At 42.3% G+C, this 20,729-nt stretch overlaps 1 protein-coding gene across 1 annotated transcript in view; it reads left to right on the plus strand.

Annotated features, from left to right (window-relative positions):
* Nucleotides 1-20,729, plus strand: part of ZBTB8A (zinc finger and BTB domain containing 8A) — a 42,632-nt gene that overhangs the window by 16,840 nt on the left and 5,063 nt on the right. The window contains exons 2-3 of the mRNA XM_021683658.2: nucleotides 15,587-16,410; nucleotides 20,354-20,523. Coding sequence (XP_021539333.1) covers nucleotides 15,588-16,410; nucleotides 20,354-20,523 — 993 coding nt within the window. The 5' untranslated portion in view covers nucleotide 15,587. The remainder of the gene's footprint in view (nucleotides 1-15,586; nucleotides 16,411-20,353; nucleotides 20,524-20,729) is intronic.

A 20,729-nucleotide genomic window follows, 5' to 3' on the forward strand; every position in this document is an offset into this window, starting at 1 on the left:
TGAAATGGAGCTCCATGTCGGGCTCACACTGGGCATGGAGCTTGCTTAAGATTCTCTCTCTCTCTCCCTCTACCCCTACCCCCCCTTAAAAATTTTTTTTTAATGGAATCATGTGATGTTTCCCTGCTGGAAGTGTTCCTATCTTGGGAGCCAAGACCTTGGCAGAGAGAGAAAGCAAAGATTCTGTAAGTGGGTTATTAGAGGTAAAAGTGAAAACACTTCCATCCCTTGATTTCTAGAATTAAATATTCTAGCTATGGAAAAAATAGCATTATATATTGGTCAGTGGTTAAAAGCATATACCACATCCATTTGGATAGCACCCCTATTTCTCAGGGTATCATCTCTCAGTTGGGGTCATAATGGAATATTCAGTTGGTTATTCTACCATTTTATCAGGTGAACTGCTTCTGGGTGGCAGAGTACATGGCAAGTTTCATGGCGGCCAGAGAAGGAGGCTGGCTGACAGCCACAGGTCGTCTTGTCCACCTGATTTCTGAAAGGCTCTTCTGTAGTGAGTCCCCTTTATTAAACATTGACACGAGCCCTAAAACTTTATACTCTGTGCCCACTCCAAGAGGTATATCCGCCTGTCTTTCCCCCACATGCCTCTTCCTCACATGGTCACCAGTCCTTCTATTCATTTCTTTCTAAATCCTTAATTATTTGGCCAACTTGTTAGCTATTGTCCACGATCAAGGTAAAATCTATGCCTGTGTCTATCTCTTTGTCCATGCAAAGTGGACAGTCAGATGCTCACTGGGGAGATTTCCTTTACTAGTGTCTTTCGGGGACACTCCTGATTGGAGTTGGGATGTTTCTGCCATCCACTTCCAGCTGCTGCCAGCATATTGTGCAGAACCATCTGTAAATCAGGCTTTAACTGTTTCTTCCTCAGTCAGCTAGTTTAGGGAACTCAACAACCATATGTGTGAGTGGAGGAAAGGCAGCAATGCACCAGGAGTAGGAGCTGTGGCATGTGCCCCCTGCTCATGAACTTATTTGTGGATTCAGGACCTGGTCAGTCCAATCTTGTACATAACATTTCATCTTGGTGATGGGTGCTGCTGCACATGGCCAGATGTATAATTTGGTGCATCAGTAACACCCATGATAGGCAACTCAGGCATAGCCACTTGATGTCCGTGATCAGGCATCAAACTCTAATACGAGGGCCTGGTGGCATTCCAAAAGCTCTTTTTCAAAAGGAGAATAGTTATCTGCTAGAGAGGTGTGATGGTTAATTTTATGTCAATTTGACTGGTCTACAGTGTACCCAGTACTTTGGTCAAACATTCTGAGTGTTTCTGTGAGAATGATTTTGAATGCATTTAACATTTAAATTGATAGGAAAGCAGATTGCCCACCCCAATATGGGTGGGCCTCATCCAATCAGTTGAAGGCCTGAATAGAACAAAAGGCTGATCCTCCCCCAAGGAAGAGAGTATTTCCTCCTGCCTGACTACCTTGAGCTGGGACATTGGTTTTTCCCTGCCTTTGAACTCAGACTGAAACATTGGCTCTCCTGGGGTCTCAAGCCTGCCAGCCTTCAAACTGGAACTCGCCCCATTGGCTCTCCTGGTTCTCAGGGCTTCAGTCTTGGACTGGAACCACACTGTCAGCTTTCCCAGGTCTCCCGCTTGCCAACTGCAGATTTTTGGACTTACTACCCTCCAGAATCATTTGAGCCAATTCCTTGTAATAAATCATATATGCATTCTATTTGTTCTGTTTCTCTGGAGAACCCTAACTAATATAAGAAGTATTGAATTTTCTCTCAAATTCTAAGAGCTATGATTCCCCTATTGCTGGTCGTAGGCTCCATACAGCATCCCGTTTCCCACAAACCTCTAACACCACTGGAGTTGCTGTGTCATTAGACCTATGAAGCAGAACAACCTCCGCTGTAGCCTAGACCTTGTGCAGAATCTTTTCTTGCTCTGGGCCACAGTTAAAACTCGCCATCTTGTCTAATCCCAACTTGTTCCAGATCGTGGGACCCCTAAAAATGTCAGTAAGGAGACAGGACCCTCAATCTTCATGGTCTTTGTCTCCTACCTTCTGGCATGCGTTTGTCTTACTAAGGTATCAAGGATAGTGGCTGTGTTCTGCTCATTTTGCCCAGTCAGCATGGTATCATCAAGTGTGATGTCCCTGACAGGTAAAAGCAAACTGCTGCTCATGCTTCTTGCTAATCCATACAGAGACAAAAACATCTCTCCAAGTCAATGGCTGTCTTCCAGGTGCCAGCTACTATGTTGATTTGTATCAATGGAAAGCATCTGGAAAACAGCTACAATTAGAATTACTCACTGATTAAGGACACTGTAATCTACAGTCAGTCTCCAGGACCCATCCACCTTCTACAGAGGCCAAATGGTGAATTAAATGCAAAAGCGATAGGAATCACCACCCTAACATCTTTGAAGCCTTTGCTGCTGGCACTAGTCTCTGCATATCCCCTAGAGATGCAGTATTGGTTTTAATTTATCCTGGTAGGGAGAGGAAGTTTGTTCCTTCTTACTGTAATAGCCCTCACACCATGATCAGGGAGCAAATGTGGGGCTTCTGCCAGTTGCTAAGTAGGACTTTTTGGAACTATACTTTAGAAACTGGGGAAATTGCCATAGGGTGAGATCAATTCAGGCCAGAACCTCATTTATCACTTGACCTCAATAAGCCCCTCCCTTGACTGGTGGGTCACAATGGTGTTCTGGGTATCCAGGGATTAACACCAATTCAGAACCAATATCTGGCAATCCCTGGAAGGCCCAGATAGCTCTCTTTCCCAGTCTTCAGTCACCTTACTGCATGGTTTCATTTACATTCATTTAGTAATGACTTACTAGGACGTTATTTCAGGTCTCTTTGAGGAAGACATGAAGGAAATGTTCTAGTATGTACTTGTGGTAGTATAGTACTGCTTTGATCAAAGGTTCAATAAACCCAGTTCTGTAAATTGGTTTAGGTCTGAAGTGTATATGACAGGCTGTCATGCTCCCATATGGCAAACGAGGTCAGAGTCATGCTCAAGGGACCTAGAGTTTCTGGTTGTTCTTGCTTTTGTTTGTCGGTTGGATTTTTTTGGTTATATAGATCAATTTAATACTTTAGTAAGCTGTTCATCTAGATAATTCCTAGAGACAACATGATCAACTAGCCATCACCAAAGATCCACCCATGTTGTATATATATGGTAATTGCATACACATTGTCTCTGGCATTTAACCACTATCACTTGGCCTTTGCCACCCTGGGACCTCATCATCCCCATTTCAGTGAAGACATCTCCCTTTGTGCCATTTCCATCCTATAGATGACAGCCACAATATCTTAGTGAAGGAAGTATCCTCTGGACATCTGGGTTTCTTGCTCCACATTATCCCAGAACTTCTGGCATCTCAACTTCACTGAATATAGTCCACCCTTGAGTTCCAGTTGTGGTCTGCCCATGAAACAAATTTTTAGAGCCATACCCAAGTGTTTGAACTAACACATAAAATCCACAGTCTCTGGTAAGTGCACCCCCAGCAATAAATCCAGCCTGTTGCAAAATTGCTATCCCTCAGAATCCATTACTAAACGTATTCCCATGTTTGTGCCAAGGTGAATTAGGAAAGTCTTGCAATATTTTATGTATAAATTATCTCCTCCCACATGATACTTTTTCATTATCCCCTTGGGAAATGCTGATTCTGGTTATGGTCTGGTGGCAATGAGGGTTGGTGAGGTGTGTCTGGAGGAAAATTGGCATCCCCTTGCAAGGTCATTGCCTCCGGTGTGTTATTACAGAGTCTTCAAGCAAGGAAAGGCTAGTTTCCTCAGACGAAGGAGAGGCTGCTCCCTGGCAAGGGGGAGACTCATGGGAATGTAGAGGCTCAAGGTTCTCAGATCGTCGGAATCTATTCAGATGTTCCATTCCAAGTCTCAGGGTCTTCTTCACCATCAATACCCATCACATAAGAGACTTGGTCAGATGTAAGATCAACTTATATTGTAATTTTACAACCCGCACAATTACATTTAGTGTCTAAGTTTTAGCTCTGTCCATCCTGTGGCTTCATAGAGGTTCCTATAGGGCCTGTGTCAAAGTTCTCTGGTTTTCTAATGGTGACTTGAGCTGGGTTTAAATGTTGGAGCTTATCATTTCCTTTCTGTAAGTGCCCCAGTACAGTCAGAAGCAGCTCACCTGATGAGGATGAGTCCTTGTAGTCATCATTATAAACATCATGGTCAAATACAGCAGCCCCTCAGTCACCCAGAGTGTTGCCTTCAATAGGACTTCACCCTAAGCAAAGGTTGAGAAGTAATCATAATGCCACTACATGACACGGATTACCAGCGTTTCCATTCTTCAGTGGCCATCATTCTGTTCAAGCTCAAAATAGTCAGCAAACCAATCCCCAAGCCCTACTTTGGAGAGTCTATTTCCTGGGATCTTTTCTGTTACCAAGATTATATAGTAAGAGTCCTATCCAGACAACAGAAGCCATTCTAGATATTCCAGACAAAGATAATTTAAGACTGGAAGTTATACAAGTGTGGGAAGGTGTGGAAGAGCACAGATGAGGATGGGGGCTGGAGGAACAAAAAGAAAGAAGGGAATGAGACCCAGGATCACAAGCTGCTAATGGCCCTTGAAACTGGAGCCCACGAGCACGTACCTCCTGCTTCACTTTTGGAGACACAGCCAGTCCTGGATCCGCTGAAGAGGTACCACTTTGATCAGAGCTGGAACCACCAGAAAGATTCTGCATCTGCCTGAGCTGCTGTAGTCCCCAGTCAGGCTGGCCTGCTGCTATCCGGCAACCACCAGCAAGGGGGAGAGCTAGAGCGGGAAGTTTCCCTCTTCCTCTGGTCCTCTGAGTCCCATTTTCCATATCCTTCAGGAAGCCAGCTGGTGAGAGATCCTGGGCCATGTAGTTTGCAGCCTCTCAGCCCCATCAGAACAGAGCAGAATATAAAAAGGCAGTTTGGGGGCTTAAAAATAATAGGTAAATAACCGATACAGAAAACAAAATCAGTTGCCTTGGTTATGAGGGCGCTGCTTCCTTACAAGGGCCAAGAAAAACTTCTCAGCCATAGATGGGTAGGTTAAAGAAAAATGGCAGCTTCTCCTGCCTGTCAATTGCTATAATCTACCAATGAAGTAGTTTCCCCATTACAAATCTCTTAAATATTTACTATCACTATGTTGTAAGCTGAGCTCATGCTATTATACTTTAATCTTGTGATTTAAGTGGAAAGTATAAATCAGAATAGATTAAAAATCAGATACACTTAAAAAAAAAAAAGGTGTATTTATTTATTTTGGAGAGAGAGTACAGGGGCGAGGGGCAGAGGGAGAGAGAGAATCCCAAGCAGACTCCCTGCTGAGTGTGGACCCAACCTGGGGCTTGATCTCATGCCTTGAGATTACGATCTGAGCCAAAATCAAGAGTCAGATGCTTAACCGACTGAGCTACCCAGGCGCCTCATCAGACACACATTTTTATATTGACTACTGTAATTCTATCATATTTCCCATATCCTCATCATTTTCACTAATAATGCTATTTTATTAGAGATCAAAGGCATCTGAAATGAACTCTGATATCATCTCCCTAGAGATCAGTACACTTCTTCATCCTCTCTTCCTGTTGCAAAGAAGAAGGTACCCTCTCCTCCTACCCCTCACTAATCCTTTCCAATGATAACCATTTTAGTGTGTTCTCAATCTCATTCCTCCCTGCTTTATCTGGAAATTTATTTCTTCAGGTACTTTTTCTTTCCAAAATATTCAAATTCCTCTTCAGTGTTGACCATACCTCCCCTTACTATCACCATCTCCCTTATTCTTTCCCTTCCCAGCAAAATTCCCTGAAAAGTGTTGTGGGTACTTGTTCCTCTCATCCCGTTCTCCCTGAAGCCCACCCTAACACAGACACGCACACACACACAGATAACAGGTGCACACACGCTCCGCCCCACGAACACACACACGGACACAGACACATGCACGCATGCACACACACACGGACGCACACACCACTAATACATCCAGTGGTTGACTCTTAGTCCCTGTCTTACCAAAGCAAACACAGCTGATCACCTCTTCTCCTTGAAACACTTTCTTCACTTCCAGGATGCCTTCCTGGCTTTTTGGTTTTCCTCAGGTATCTGTCAGAGGGCCAGGGGCTCACCTCTGTTCCACATGGCCTGCCTCCTTTGGTAGTCACATCTAGTCTCTTGACTTTAAATACCATCCAAATGCTGATTCCCAGTCTCACATCCCCAGCCTGGATCTATTTCCTCAACTCTACTCATATATACAACCGCCCACCCTTTCTCTCTCGCTGGATGGATAACAGGACACATGAACCTTGTCCAAACTTGAGCTGCGGAGACCAGTCCCCACAGGTTCCTCTCCTAGTCTTTCCCATTTCAGCAGACAGGACCTCCGCTCAGCCAGTACTCACACCGTACACCCTGGGGTCACCCTTGTTTGTTCTCTGTCTTTCCCTGCCGTATGTGTGTTACCTCGTCATGGTCCTGCGTGTGTGTCCACTCGAGTGTGAATTGCCTTTTCCCTTTTATCTCTCGGAGTTTTTTCATTAAGCTCTTAAACTCATTCTTAATCCTATCTTGGAATTATAGCCTCCTTTTCAGGGCTGGAGTATCTGGCCCTGGGAATTCAGCTGCCAGTGGGTATTTCACTTTAGGGAATAGTCCTATGACTGCCCTTTGACACAGTCTGCTGCTGGTCATTCCCCCAGGCCTCAGCCTTCTCCTTCAGAGCTCCTCTGTTTCTCCTTCCACTTGTCAAAGGCAGTGCTCAGGTCTCTCCAGTCAGGAGACAATTTCCCACTTGGCTTTCATTGTTAAACATCCTCCCACTCCCTATCAACTCTCAGGAGCCTGTTTAAATTTGCACACAGTGACTACTCTTTGTAACACTTAACAATACTGATACTCACTTAGAACGTCTATAAATTGCTTGGAAAGCGAATTCTTATTGAAACTTAAACTAAAAAAAAAAAAAAAAAAAAAAAGCTCCAGGGCGCCTGGGTGGCTCAGACGGTTAAGCGTCTGCCTTCAACTCAGGTCATGATCCCAGAGTCCTGGGATCGAGTCCCACATCAGGCTCCCTGCTCCGCGGGGAGCCTGCTTCTCCCTCTGCCTCTCTCTCTCTCTCATAAATAAATAAATAAAATCTTTAAAAAAAAAAGTTCCATTTTTCCACCAAGGAATTAACTTTTCACTAAAACTTTTAAGAACAGAGTTAGCGTTTTTATAACACTTTCACATCTGAAGAAGAATGGGCACTGTCTTGGAAATCAATTAATCATTTCTCTATGAAACCAACCTTGATTCCTTTCAGAGTTAGGAGATTTTAAAGAAAAGTTGCACTAATAATTAGATGAAAGTTATCAAAGAATTCAGAATCTAACTTCTAAATTGGGATTCTCTGGTTACAAACAAAAGGAAAGCCAACTCATATTGGCTTAAGAAGAATGACATTTATTGGGTCAGGTAACTGAAAAGTCCAAGGGTAGATATAGCCGAAGGCATGGCTGGGACTAGGGCTGGGGTTGGCAAAAGGCGACCTGTGGCTATTTTTGTAAATAAAGCTTTATTGGAACACTGCCATACCCATTGCTTCTCCTATTGTCTGTGGCTGCTTTCATGCCACAGTGGCAGAATTGAGGAATATAGTGGTGAAGCTGAGGAGTTGTGAGAGGGACCTCTGGCCCACTATGATGTGTGGGTTTTTCCTACAAATGAAGCAATTCTCCAGCACTAATTCAACTCAGTTCTGACACTGTCTACGTGGAGATGGTTTCAGATTCGCAGGTTAAGGGCTCAGTCCCACAAGCCTGCCTCCACTTAGGTGCCCATCACTAATCCAGGTTGTCACCACCTGTGCTTCTGACCAACGCCATAATCAGAGGACCCCCTCCTTCGGTTCGATTAGTTTGCTAGAGTGGCTCACAGAACTAAGGAAACCCGTTTACTCACTAGATGACCAGTTCATTACAAAAGATATTAAAGGATACAGATGAACAGCCAGATGAAGAGATACATAGGGCCAGGTCCCAAATGCAAGAACATCTGTCCCACGGAGTTTGGAGCCAGCAGGTGGATGCGTTCTGGTTCACCCACCTGGAAGCTCTCAGAACCCTGTCCTTTTGGGGGTTTATGGAGGCTTCATTACGTAGGTGTGATTAATTAAATCATTGGCCATTGGTGACTGATTCAACCTCCAGCTCCTCTCCTTTCTCCAGAGGTCATAGGGAGGGACTGAAAGTTCCAACCCTCTAGTCTCATAAATCTAATCTAATGATTGGTTTCCCTGGCACACCCCACCCCCACCCCTGCGTCTTAGGGGACTTCCAAGAGTCACCTCATTAACGTAAACTCAGCTGTGGTTGAATGGGACTTATGGTAAATAGCAAGATACCCATAGCACCTTTATGGCTCTGAAATGACTTCAGAAACTGAGGATGAAAGACCAAATATTAGAACAAAAGATGCTCTTATTGCTTAGGAAATTACAAGGGTTAGGGGAGCTCTAGGCCAGGAACCATAGGCAAAGTCCAAAATATATATTTATTATAAATAATAATCTCATACCTACAAGCCCTAAAATATTTCCTGTCTGGCCCTTTACAGGGGAAAAAAAAATGACCAACCTAGGGAACAAAATGATGTCAATAGGATTTGGCCTTCCTCTGTTTCTCCTCTCTGCTTTCCTCAGGGTTGGTCCTTTCTCATGTAGGCTCTGTCATGGTGGTAGTACATCCACAATAGAGAGCTCCAGGCTTACATCCTCACAGGAGTCCTCTTCTTTTCTGGTTGCTCCAATAAAAATGCTAGGTTCACTTTAATTGAACCTCCTTTGCTTGCCTTGTTTGGTGCGTCCATCCCCAGGCCAGTAACTGACCGTGGGAATGCAGTGCTCTGATTTGTCAGGTCTGGGTCACAGGTTGGCCTCTGGAGTGATGAGTTGAGTCAGTATCTCCCAAAACCTAAGAACTGAAAGAAGTGATGGGGTGATCCTCTTAAGGAAAATTGGGGCGCAATTACCGAAAAAGATACTGAGTGAGAAGAGGGAGGAGTCAGAATAATGAGTAAACAAAAGGGAAATTGTATAACAGGCTGGCAAACAAAAACCTCCCCTGAAAGAATTAAAATAACAGCTTTTAAATAGCTACAGCATCTTCTGTTAATACAGAAATAAATACTTTTCCCTTTCACCAGTTCATTTTAAATCGAGATTTTAGGTCACCTATATGAAATTACTATTTCTATTGGTCAAAACAGTTGAATATTGGCAATTTCATGCAGTTTGTATTAGTTTACTAGGGCTGCTACAACAAAGTACCTTAAACTGGGTTGCTTAAAACAACTGGAATTTATTCCCTCAGTTCTGGAGGCCACAAGTCAGAAGTCAAAGTGTTGGCAGGGCCATGTTCCCTTTGAAGGCTCTAGAGGAGAATCCTTCCAGCTTCTGGGGGCTCCACGTGTTTCTTGTCTAGTAGTTGCATGACTCCAGTCTCCAGCTGTTATTTCACAAGGTTTTTGTAATTCTGTGTCCTGTCCTCTTCGTATAAGGACACCAGTCATTGGCTACAGGGCCCACCCTAGTCCAGTGACCTCATCTTAACTAATTATTTCTGCAAAGACCCTGTTTCCAAATAAGGTTACATTCTGAGGTTGCAGGTAAACATGAATTTTGAGGGGACAGTATTCAAATCCTGTTTATGGTACTTTAGTCCAGTAGTCCCAGGAAATGAATATACAGGTTAAGAAGAAAAAAAAACCCATGAATACCAAATAAGCATTTAATAAAATTTAGCACTCATTTATGACAAGCATTTTTAGAAAATTGGAAACAAAAGGATACCCATCAAACACACCTGTACTAGACATTGTTCTTAATGGTGAAATTTCAGGAGCATTTCCATTCAGCCAATAAGCAATAGAAATAAATCTAACAAAAATATGCAAGATCTTAATAAAGAAAATAAGGAAACATTACTGAAGAATACTTAAGAAGGCCTAAATAAGCAGAGAACTATACTATGTTCATGGATGGTAGGACTCAATATCATAAAGATGTGAGTTTTCCCATAAATTAATCTATAAATTCAATTCCAAAATAAATGCCTATAGGATATATTTTTTTCTCTTTTTAGTGAAACTTGATAAGCTTATCCTAATATTTATATGGAAGAAGCAAGAGACAATCAGAATTTTTTTTTTTTATGTTATTTGAAGAACTAGGTGGGGGAATTCATTTTAAAGTTTGGTAATTAATACTGTGAAGTATTGATGCAGAGATAGACAAATAGACCAACTGAACTGAACAGAGAGCTCAGAGATAGATCCATGAATTTATGTAAACTAGATGTATAACAGAGTTAGTATTACTGATTAGTGGGGAAAGGATAGACTGTTCAGTAACAGTGCCAGAAAAATTGGGTATCTGCATGAAAAAAATTAGAATACCAAATGCAAAATAAATAGTGGGTTAAAACACTAAAAGTGAGAAACAGAACTTTAAAAAATATCTTTATGTCCTTGAGACGGGAATTTCTTAAACAAGTTACAGAAAACACATTAATAGATGGATAAATTGGACTATATTAAAACTAAAAGCTTCTTTTTAATGAGAACCACCCTAAATGAAGTTAAAAAATCAAACCACAGACTGAGAGAAGATACTTGCAAAGTATGTACCTGATGAAGGATAGTATGTTGGACATTTAAAGGATACCTATAAATAAATAAGAAAAAGACAAACAACCCAACTTAAAATAAGAAAGGATACTGTGTAGATAGCATAATTGTCCCCGTTCATCACCCCCTGCCAATATTCACACCCTTTGTTGTGTGACTTCACAGTTCTTCTCACTAACAGGGCAGAAGGTATTTCTTCTTCCTTTGACTTTACTTTTGGCCATGTGATTTGCTTGCGACTATTACAGTGGGGTAGATGTGACATTGTGCCCGTTGCAAACCTAAGCCTTAAGAGGTTTCATGTATTTCCACTTTGGTTTTTTGTACTTTTGGCATTGTCGTGAGAAGAAATTGGCCAGGCCAGCCAACTGGTCCCGGGACAAAGATACGAGACCATGTAATAACACAACCACCCCAGAATCAACTGACTGCTAGGTATGTGAGTGGGCCCAGGCAAGATCAGCAGAGCTGTCCTAACAAGCCCAGCCTAAATCAGACAATGCATGGGCTTGTGAGCTAAATAAATACTTATTGTATAACATTATTTTTTGTAGTTAATTGTTATACAGTGTTAACAACATTGTAATGAGCAAGCAATTCACTGAATCGTAGTCAATAAACATTAATTGTTCAATCCACACAAATAAAGCAATGACATACCATTGCATTTTTGTAAGATTGGCAAAATTAAAAGGTCTGATAATATTAAGTACTGACAAAAATGAGAAGTAGTAATTGATATATACCATTAGTGGGAGTTACACTTAAATACCAGGTGACATGGTTCTGGCTATTGAGTTGCAAGTCTAAGTCCCATGGGTGAGGCATCCAGGAAAGCTTTTTTTCCCTCTGATAAAAAAAAGAAGACAGGCTAGGTTGGTAATTGTCTTTTGTCTTTTCCTCTTCTTCCTGCCAGGAATGTGGACATCAGGCTGGAGATGGGGCAACCATCTTACAACATGAGGTGTTTTAATTTCATTAATTGTATTTTTCATATATTAAATCCATTTGGTTCCTCCTCAAACCTACCTCTTCTTCTCCCCCGACCCCACCCCGGTTTCTTTTCTTGTGGATACTAATAAAGCAAAAGGAGAATGGCTAACATTTATGAAGTCCTTATTACATGTAGGTTTGAGTGCTATGTGTACATCAGCTCATTCAATCCTCACAATAATCCTTTGAAATAAGAGCTATTTTTTGTTGCATTTTACAGATAAGGAAATGGATGCAGAGGTTAAATAAATTGCCCAGGGTCATGCAGCTATTAAGTGGTAGAGCCAGAATTCCAAATCCAGCTACCTGGTTCTAGCATCTATGCTCATAACTATATGCTACTCTTGGGGCGCCTGGGTGGCTCAGTTGGTTAAGCATCTGCCTTCAGCTCAGGTCATGATCTCAGGGTCCTGGGATCGAGCCCCAAGATGGGCTCCCTGCTCAGCGGGAAGCCTGCTTCTCCCTCTCCCTCTGCTCCTCCCCACCACTTGTGCTCACTCTCTCTCTCAAATAAATAAAAATAAAATATTAAAAAAAAAAACTATATGCTACTCTTTATATCTTTTATCCCTTTGGCCATCTTAAACATACTTTTTTTTTTTTTAAGATTTTATTTATTTATTTGTCAGAGAGAGAGAGCACACGCACAAGCAGAGGGAGTGGCAGGCAGAGGGAGAAGCAGGTTCCCTGAGCAAGGAGCCTGATACAGGACTTGAACCCAGGACCCTGGGATCATGACCTGAGCCAAAGGCAGACGCTTAACTGACTGAGCCACCCAGGCGTCCCTTAAACATACTTATTTTATAGTCTGTTAGATTTTTATTCTATTTTCTAAAATGGTTGGTGTTCTGATTCTTCTGTTTGTTCTCCTCCTGATTCTTCTTTATAAAGAACGATTTCCTGTATGTTTTAACATGTTTGATGCACATTCAGCAACACTGATTGAGCATGTACATGAACATGAACATTGAGCATGAACAGCAAGTGCTGTTCAAGGAGCTGGGGATACATAAGTAAAGCAGGCAAAGTCTCTGCTCTCTTACCTTAAATTCTAGTAGGAGAAAACAGACAGCAAACAAATAAGGGGATAGAGAATGGGAACGGGTGATTATATAGGATGACAAAGGAAAGCTGTCTGATAAGGTGACATTACAACAGAGACTTGAAAATATGAGAATGTGAGCTATGTCTATATCTGGGAGAATTCCCAAGCAAAAGGAATAGCAAGGACAAAGGCTGCATGGCAGGAATAGGCCTTGAATGTTCAGGAATCTGCAGAGGTCTTTATAGCTGGAATGCAGTGTAGGTGGGTGGAGCAGAGGAGATGAGAGCAGAGAGATACCTGGACGGGGCGGATGCACATCAGGTAGGGCCTTTGAGGGCGCGAGAACTTTGAGGTTGGATGGGGAGCCTCTGGAGGCTTTTTTGTGGGTCATAAATTCAAAGATGGTATTTAAAACTATGAGACTAGATGGGCTCACCTAGGGAATAGTGTAAGTAGAGAAGAGGTCTGAGCCCTGAGGCCTGGGGCATTCCAGCGGTAGGGGAGGAAAATTTTTCCTTGACCTTCTTCCTGGCTCGGTCTGGAAATTAAACTGACAAAGACAAATTAACATGAGAAATGCATACCAATTTACTTAATAGAAGTTTTACATGACACGGACGCCTTTATAAGGAAATGAAGACCCAGAGAATCAGTTAGACCTGAGCATATTTTTATGCTAGGTTCCATGAAGAGTGGACAGTCATGGAGGAATATGGTAGGTTAAGGAGTATGAGATGAATTTAGTAACTGGAGAAGCCCGGCAAAGCCTGTTTGTGCAGATTCTTTTTAGCGTCCCTTTGTCTTCGAAGATAAGGATGCTCTTTCCTCTGGGTATAAGGAGGGCACCTCTCATCTGAGGGTTATTTTAGTTGCAGGGGAGAAGGGAGGAGGGATCAGAGTGCCCTTTCTGCTTCTGCTGTTTTCTCAAACTCCTTCAAAATATTCACTACACCAAGGTGCCATATTTTGGGGTAGCATGTCCTGAATCCCCCAGCACTTGGAGGCTAGGAAAATGAAGAAGGAGACTGAGAAGGAGCGGCCAGCCTATGGGAGAAGAACACGGAGCAGTGGTGTCCTGACATCAAGTGAAGAAAGTGTTTTAGGATGAAGAGAATCACCCCCTGCCTCAGTAAAATGAGGACAAAGAAATGACCATTGGATTTGACATGCAAGTTACTAATGATGTTTTTAAAAAATGACTGGGTGCGCCTGGGTGGCTCAGTCGTTAAGTGTCTGCCTTTAGCTCAGGTCATGATCCCAGCGTCCTGGGATCGAGCCCTGCATCAGGCTCCTTGCTCGTTGGGAAGCCTGCTTCTCCCTGTCCCACTCCCCCTGCTTGTGTTCCCTCTCTCGCTATGTCTCTGTGAAATAAGTAAATAAAATCTTAAAAAAAAAAAAAGAAGATTGTAATGGATGGGGATGACCTGGTCGAAAGAGAACGGGAGAAGCAAAGACAGCAAATGAAAAGGGCAAACCAAAAGACTCTTTCCGGGCGCCAGTCGGTTTAGCGTCCAACTCTTGATTTTGGCTCAGGGTCGTGGGATCAAGCCCTACGTCAGGCTCCGCGCTCAGCGTGGAGTAGGCTTGAGGTTCTCTCTCTCTCACTCTCTCTCTTCCCCTCCCTCCTCAAATAAAGAAATAAATAAAATATTTTTTAAAAAAACCTCTTTCAATGAATTTTGTGTGAAGGAAGCAGAGAAATGAGTAGTAACCTAGGGCACCCGCTGGCTCAGTTAGTGGAGCACGCGACTTTTGATCACAGGGTCGTTGAGTTCGAGCCCCACATGTGGTGTAGAGTTTACTTAGAATAAAATAAAAAATATGTATATAAAAAAGAAATGAGTTGTAGCCAGGGGTGGATGTGAAAGCAAGGGAGGTTTTGTTTGCTTGTTTGTAAGATAGGAGATAATAGACATCATGATGGTACAATATTGGAAATGATGCACTTTATATAAAGAGGGGAATGATTTTGAGTTCAGCATAAGCAGAGATTATTTCCCACCTGGCTTGGGTCCTGAGAACACCCCTCCTAAGCAGTTTCGCATTTGTTTCTGCCGGGTGCCCCGTGGGCCCCACCAGCCCAGGACTAATTTCCTTGTTAAATTTTCACCTTGAGGCTTCTCACACCAAACGGGTAAAATAAATTTGGATTCCAGAACCTCAAAAAGCACAACCTTGGGTTTGATATCTCACCTGGGTACTTTTGTTTTTCTTTCCTCGACGAAAGCCCCGCAAAGACAAACTTGTTTTTTTTCCCGGGATTTATGGGCAAAGTTTACTAGTCTTTCTTCATTAAGGTCGTGGTCCTTAGAGGCTTCCAGCTTGTTACGGATAAAAACCTGAAGCCGTATTACTGCTCCAGCTCCGCGCCTTCCCCACTGCTGGCATCTAGGGATTTCTCACTTTCTTGCAAGCCCAGCCATACATTTAAAACGTTTGGTTATATTTTAAGGGGGAAAAGAACAAAAGGAGAGAGGGAGACAAGCCATAAGGGACTGTTAATGATAGAGAACAAACTGAGGTTTGCCGGAGGGAGGTGGGGGGGGGGATGGCTAGATGGGTGATGGGTATCAAGGAGGGCACGTAGCAGAAGGCCTGATTCATAGAAGATGCTCAGTAAAGGTTGGTGACTGAACAAATAATTGGCCAAAAATCACATAACTAATAGTACAGTACTAAGTGATTCTCTGTGTCTTGGAGACTTATATTCTCTAAGAAGAAAGTGGTTTCAGTGGAAATAAGAAAGCGGTTTCTGATGGTTATTTCGGTTGACTGGGCCAAGGCGTGTCGCTTCGGTTTGGTAACCACGTGTCTTTTCCTCTCCAGAATGGAGATCTCCTCTCACCAGTCCCACCTCCTGCAGCAACTGAATGAGCAGCGCAGGCAAGATGTCTTTTGTGATTGCAGCATTCTGGTTGAAGGGAAGGTCTTCAAAGCGCATCGAAACGTATTATTTGCTAGCAGTGGCTACTTCAAAATGCTCCTTTCTCAGAATTCAAAGGAGACAAGTCAGCCAACCACAGCTACATTTCAGGCCTTCTCCCCGGACACTTTTACAGTTATCCTGGACTTCGTCTATTCCGGCAAACTCTCTCTCACTGGTCAGAACGTCATAGAAGTGATGTCAGCCGCTAGCTTCCTTCAGATGACTGATGTCATTAGTGTATGTAAGACCTTTATTAAATCTTCGCTAGACATTAGTGAGAAAGAAAAAGATCGCTATTTCAGTCTCTCCGATAAAGATGCCAATTCTAATGGTATAGAACGTTCCTCCTTTTATAGCAGTGGCTGGCAAGAAGAAAGCAGTTCTCCGCATTCTCACCTAAGCTCAGATCAAGGAACAGGTATAATAAGTGGAAAATCTTGGAGTAAGTATAATTACCATCCAGCCTCCCAACGGAATACTCAACAGCCTTTGACCAAGCATGAACAAAGGAAAGATTCCATTAAAAAGTCCAAACATTTGAGGTTGTCACAGCCTTCTGAAGTTGCCCCTTACAAGTCAAGCAAACGAGAAGCACGAACATCAGATTCTTCCAGCCACATTTCCCAATCTGAAGAACAAGCACAAATTGATGCTGACATGGACTCTACTCCTGCTGGCTATCCGTATGGTCCAGGATCTGATGTCACATCCAGAAGCTTTCCAGGTATCCAAAAAAAAAAAAAATCAGTCCCCTTATTGAGGTTCTAAGTCTCCTGTACAAATCAATCCTGTTTCAACATGCCCTTACTTTGAAGTGTTATGGGCAGTTGAACCAAGTGATTTTTCTTTTTTAAGTCATACCCGTCTAATGAAATTTATTTCATAAAACATAAATTTAATTTCTAATTAAAAATAATATTGGATAGGGGCACCTGGCTGGCTCGGTTGGTAGAGCACGCAACTCTTGAACATAGGGTCATGAGTTCAAGCTCCACATTGGGCATGGAGCCTACTTAAAAAAAAAAAAAAAGGATAAATTGAATAACAGTCAAAACAATAGAGTTCTGGGACGCCTGGGTGGCTCAGTCGGTTAAGCGTCTGCCTTCGGCTCAGGTCATGATCCCAGGGTCCTGGGATCGAGTCCCACATCGGGCTCCTTGCTCAGCAAGGGGCCTGCTTCTCCCTTTGCCTGCCTCTGTGTCTCTCTCTCTGATAAATAAATAAAATCTTTAAAAAAAATTTAAAAAAAAACAATAGAGTTCTGAGTTTTTTTTTTTTTTAAAGATTTTCTTTATTTATTTGAGAGAGCGAGAATGAGAGAGAGAGAGAGCATATGAGAGGGAGGAGGGTCAGAGGGAGAAGCAGACTCCCTGCTGAGCAGGAAGCCCGATGCGGGACTCGATCCCGGGACTCCAGGATCATGACCTGAGCCAAAGGCAGTCGCTTAACCAACTGAGCCACCCAGGCGCCCGAGTTCTGAGTTTCAAAGCCCAAGATTTTCCCAACCTGTGTCAGCAGATGATTAGATTACTCTTAAGCCTTTATAGCTCTTTTCTAAATGGTTCAATCCCTGAGATGCATATTTTTACTTTAAATTGTATATTTTTTTCTGAGTATTCACTCAGGAGGAGTACTTTTTTTTAGGAGGAGTATTTTTATACAGAAAAGTTAAACAGAGCAACCATGCATATTTACAAAAGTTCACAGACCCAAGACTTAAAGAAATTGGACTACATCTGATTTTATTGAGATATAAAGACATAATTTAAAAACCACACACAATCCATAACATTGACACTGTAATCCTGTGTGTGCAACAACAGCTGGAAACATCTCATTTTTATGATAGTAGTAAAATGCAGAAAGATTATGTAGGTTATTGGTTTCAATAATCCACCCCTCAGCGCCATAAGACTGGAGTAGAGAACAGGAATTAGAATTGCATGTCATACAGGAGTGCCTGGGTGGCTCAGTCCATTAAGCAGCTGACTCAGTTTTGGCTCAGGTAGTGATCCACAGTTGTGGGATCGAGCCCTACATCAGACTCCGAGCTCAGTATGGAGTCTGCTTGAGATTCTCTCTCCCTCTGCCCACCCCCCCGCTCATGCTCTCTCTAAGTAAATAAATTTTTTAAAATCTTAAAAAAAAAAAAAAAAAAGAAATGCATGTCATATAGTTCTGCCCCAATTAATCAGGTAGCAAACTTGCTTAATAGTTTACATGTGAATTTAAAGGGAAATTATAAGATGAAACTCCTACAGAGTACAAGATTCAGATTATATATTTAAAATTGTTTTTATTTTAGGAAAATTTCAAACATACACAAAAGGAAAGAGAATAGTATAATTCACCTCCATGTACGCCTTACCCAGTTTGGACAACTTCCTATTCACCGCCAATATTGTTTCATCTGTATCGTTAACTCCTCACGCCTCCCTTTATTATTTTTAAGCAAATAGCAGACATCATAAGTTTTCATCTGTAAGTATTTCAGAATGTGTCCCTAAAATGTAGTCTTAAAAAAGGGGGGAGGCTCAGCCAGTTAAGCATCCGACTCTTGATTTCAGCCCAGGTCATGATCTCAGGGTTGTGAGATTGAACCCCGCCTCTGACTCCATGCTAGGTATGGAACCTGCTTAAGATTCTCTCCCTCTGTCTCCCTCTACCCCTCCACTCCCCTAAGAAAATACCAAAACAAAACCAGGACATGCGACTCTTGATCTCAGGGTTGTGAGTTCAAGCCCAATGTTGGGCATGTAGCCTACTTAAAAAAATAAAAATAAAGTCTTAAAAAAAAAAAACCCGAAACCACTACAATACCATAATTGTACCTAAACAAAATTAACAGTTCCTTTTTTTTGTTTTTTAAAGATTTTATTTATTTATTTGGCAGAGAGAGAGAGAGCCCAAGCAGCAGGCAGAGGGAGAGGGAGAAGCAGGCTCCCCGCTGAGCAGGGAGCCCGATGTGGGGCTCGATCCCAGGACCCTGGGATCATGACCTGAGCCGAAGGCAGACGCTTAACGACTGAGCCAGCCAGGCACCCCGTCACATAAATTTTTAAAAATAATTTGGTTGTAGATAACATACTTTAAAATAAGAAGCAACCAGCTGGATCTTTACTAATTGCATTTTCCTGTAGTACTAACCTGAAAATACATGAAATTGTATCCTATTACAGAGCTTACTGAAAGTCCTGCTGAGCTCTGATCATTGACCAAGACATACAGAAACAACAGAACAAAAATGAGAAATCTTTGTTGCATTTTAAAACTGCAAAAGAACGGGCGCCTGGGTGGCTCAGTTGGTTAAGCGACTGCCTTCGGCTCAGGTCATGATCCTGGAGTCCTGGGATCGAGTCCCGCATTGGGCTCCCTGCTCGGCGGGGAGTCTGCTTCTCCCTCTGACCCTTCCCCCCTCTCATGTGCTCTCTCTCAAATAAATAAATAAAATCTTAAAAAAAAAAAACTGCAAAAGAATGATCTTTTCTCTCTTTGGGCTCTGTACTTTGATAATTCTAGGTTATGCAAACCTAACTTCAATAATGAACAGCTGAGTTTAATGGCTATTTAATTGATGACGTTTGCCTCCAGTCGTAACTAACATCTTGAGTACATGAGTTTTATTTTGTCTATTTTTTATTTTATTTTTTTTAAGATTTTTTATTTATTTATTTGACAGAGAGATAGAGGCACTAGTAGGCAGAGAGAGAGAGAGAGAGGCAGAAGGAGAGGGAAAAGCAGGCTCTCCACTGAGCAGGACTCGATCCCGGGACCCTGGGATCTTGACCTGAGGAGAAGGCAGACGCCTAACCGATTGAGCCACCCAGGCACCCCGTGTTTTATTTATTTTTTAAAGTTTATATATTTTTTTACTAGCCTCTACACCCAACGTATGGCTCAAATCCACAACCCAGAGATCAAGAGTCACATGCTCTAATGACTGAGCCAGCCAGGCGCCCCTTGAATACATGAGTTTTAAAATAAAAAATTAAATATCCTTGACATTTTTTCACCTTTAAAAGTATTACAAGTGTACGAAAAAGTAGAGGCAAGGGGATAAAAATATGTAAATAAGGGGCACCTGGGTGGCTCAGTCGTTAAGCGTCTGCCTTCGGCTCAGGTCATGATCTCAGGGTCCTGGGATCGAGCCCCGCATCGGGCTCCCTGCTCGGCGGGAAGCCTGCTTCTCCCTCTCCCACTCCCCCTGCTTGTGCTCCCTCTCTCGCTGTGTCTCTCTCTGTTAAATAAATAAATAAAATCTTTAAAAAAATATGTAAATAAAACACATTACTAAAAGCTGTAATATGAAATACTTTTGGGTTGTACCTCCAGTTCTTTTGTTTTTGTTTTTGTCTTTTTTTTTTGTATCTCCAATTTTAAAATCCAGCACTACCTTTTTACATTTCAAATCCAGTGACTCTACAACACTGAATGAGAAGATAAGCGCGAGAGTCTAAATTTACCCCAACTTTATAAATCTCCCAAGTGCTGCCGTTACAGTTCTGGACTCTGGATTGCATGGACAATTGAGTCTTAATAACCTTTCTTCCTTCTCCTTTTCTCCTGCCTTTCCAAGATCGGACTCACCAACTCCTTTGGGATTCCTCACGTTATTAGAATTGTTGTGATGAACTTTCCAGTGATTTAATCAAACTGTCTCCTGACAGATGATCTGCCCCGGATGCGGTTCAAGTGCCCATACTGCACACACGTGGTGAAGCGGAAGGCGGACCTGAAGCGTCACCTTCGCTGCCACACGGGAGAAAGGCCCTATCCCTGTCAAGCCTGTGGGAAAAGATTTAGCAGGCTGGACCACCTCAGTAGCCATTTCCGAACAGTACGTACCTGATTTTTCATCATTTTCCTTCTTAGGAAATGTGTGGGTTTATCTGCTGTCAGATAATCTACTTTACTGAGGGAAATCTTTTCAAACAACTCGGCTATATTAGAAATTTTTCCGGCTTAATGCTTTTACTTTGCACATAATGCAGAATTTAATATAGATATATTTTTATTCACCCTTGAGACCTTTAAGTAGGAGAT

This window comes from Neomonachus schauinslandi, chromosome 4 (assembly GCF_002201575.2).
Source record: "Neomonachus schauinslandi chromosome 4, ASM220157v2, whole genome shotgun sequence".
NCBI classification, from domain to species: domain Eukaryota; kingdom Metazoa; phylum Chordata; class Mammalia; order Carnivora; family Phocidae; genus Neomonachus; species Neomonachus schauinslandi.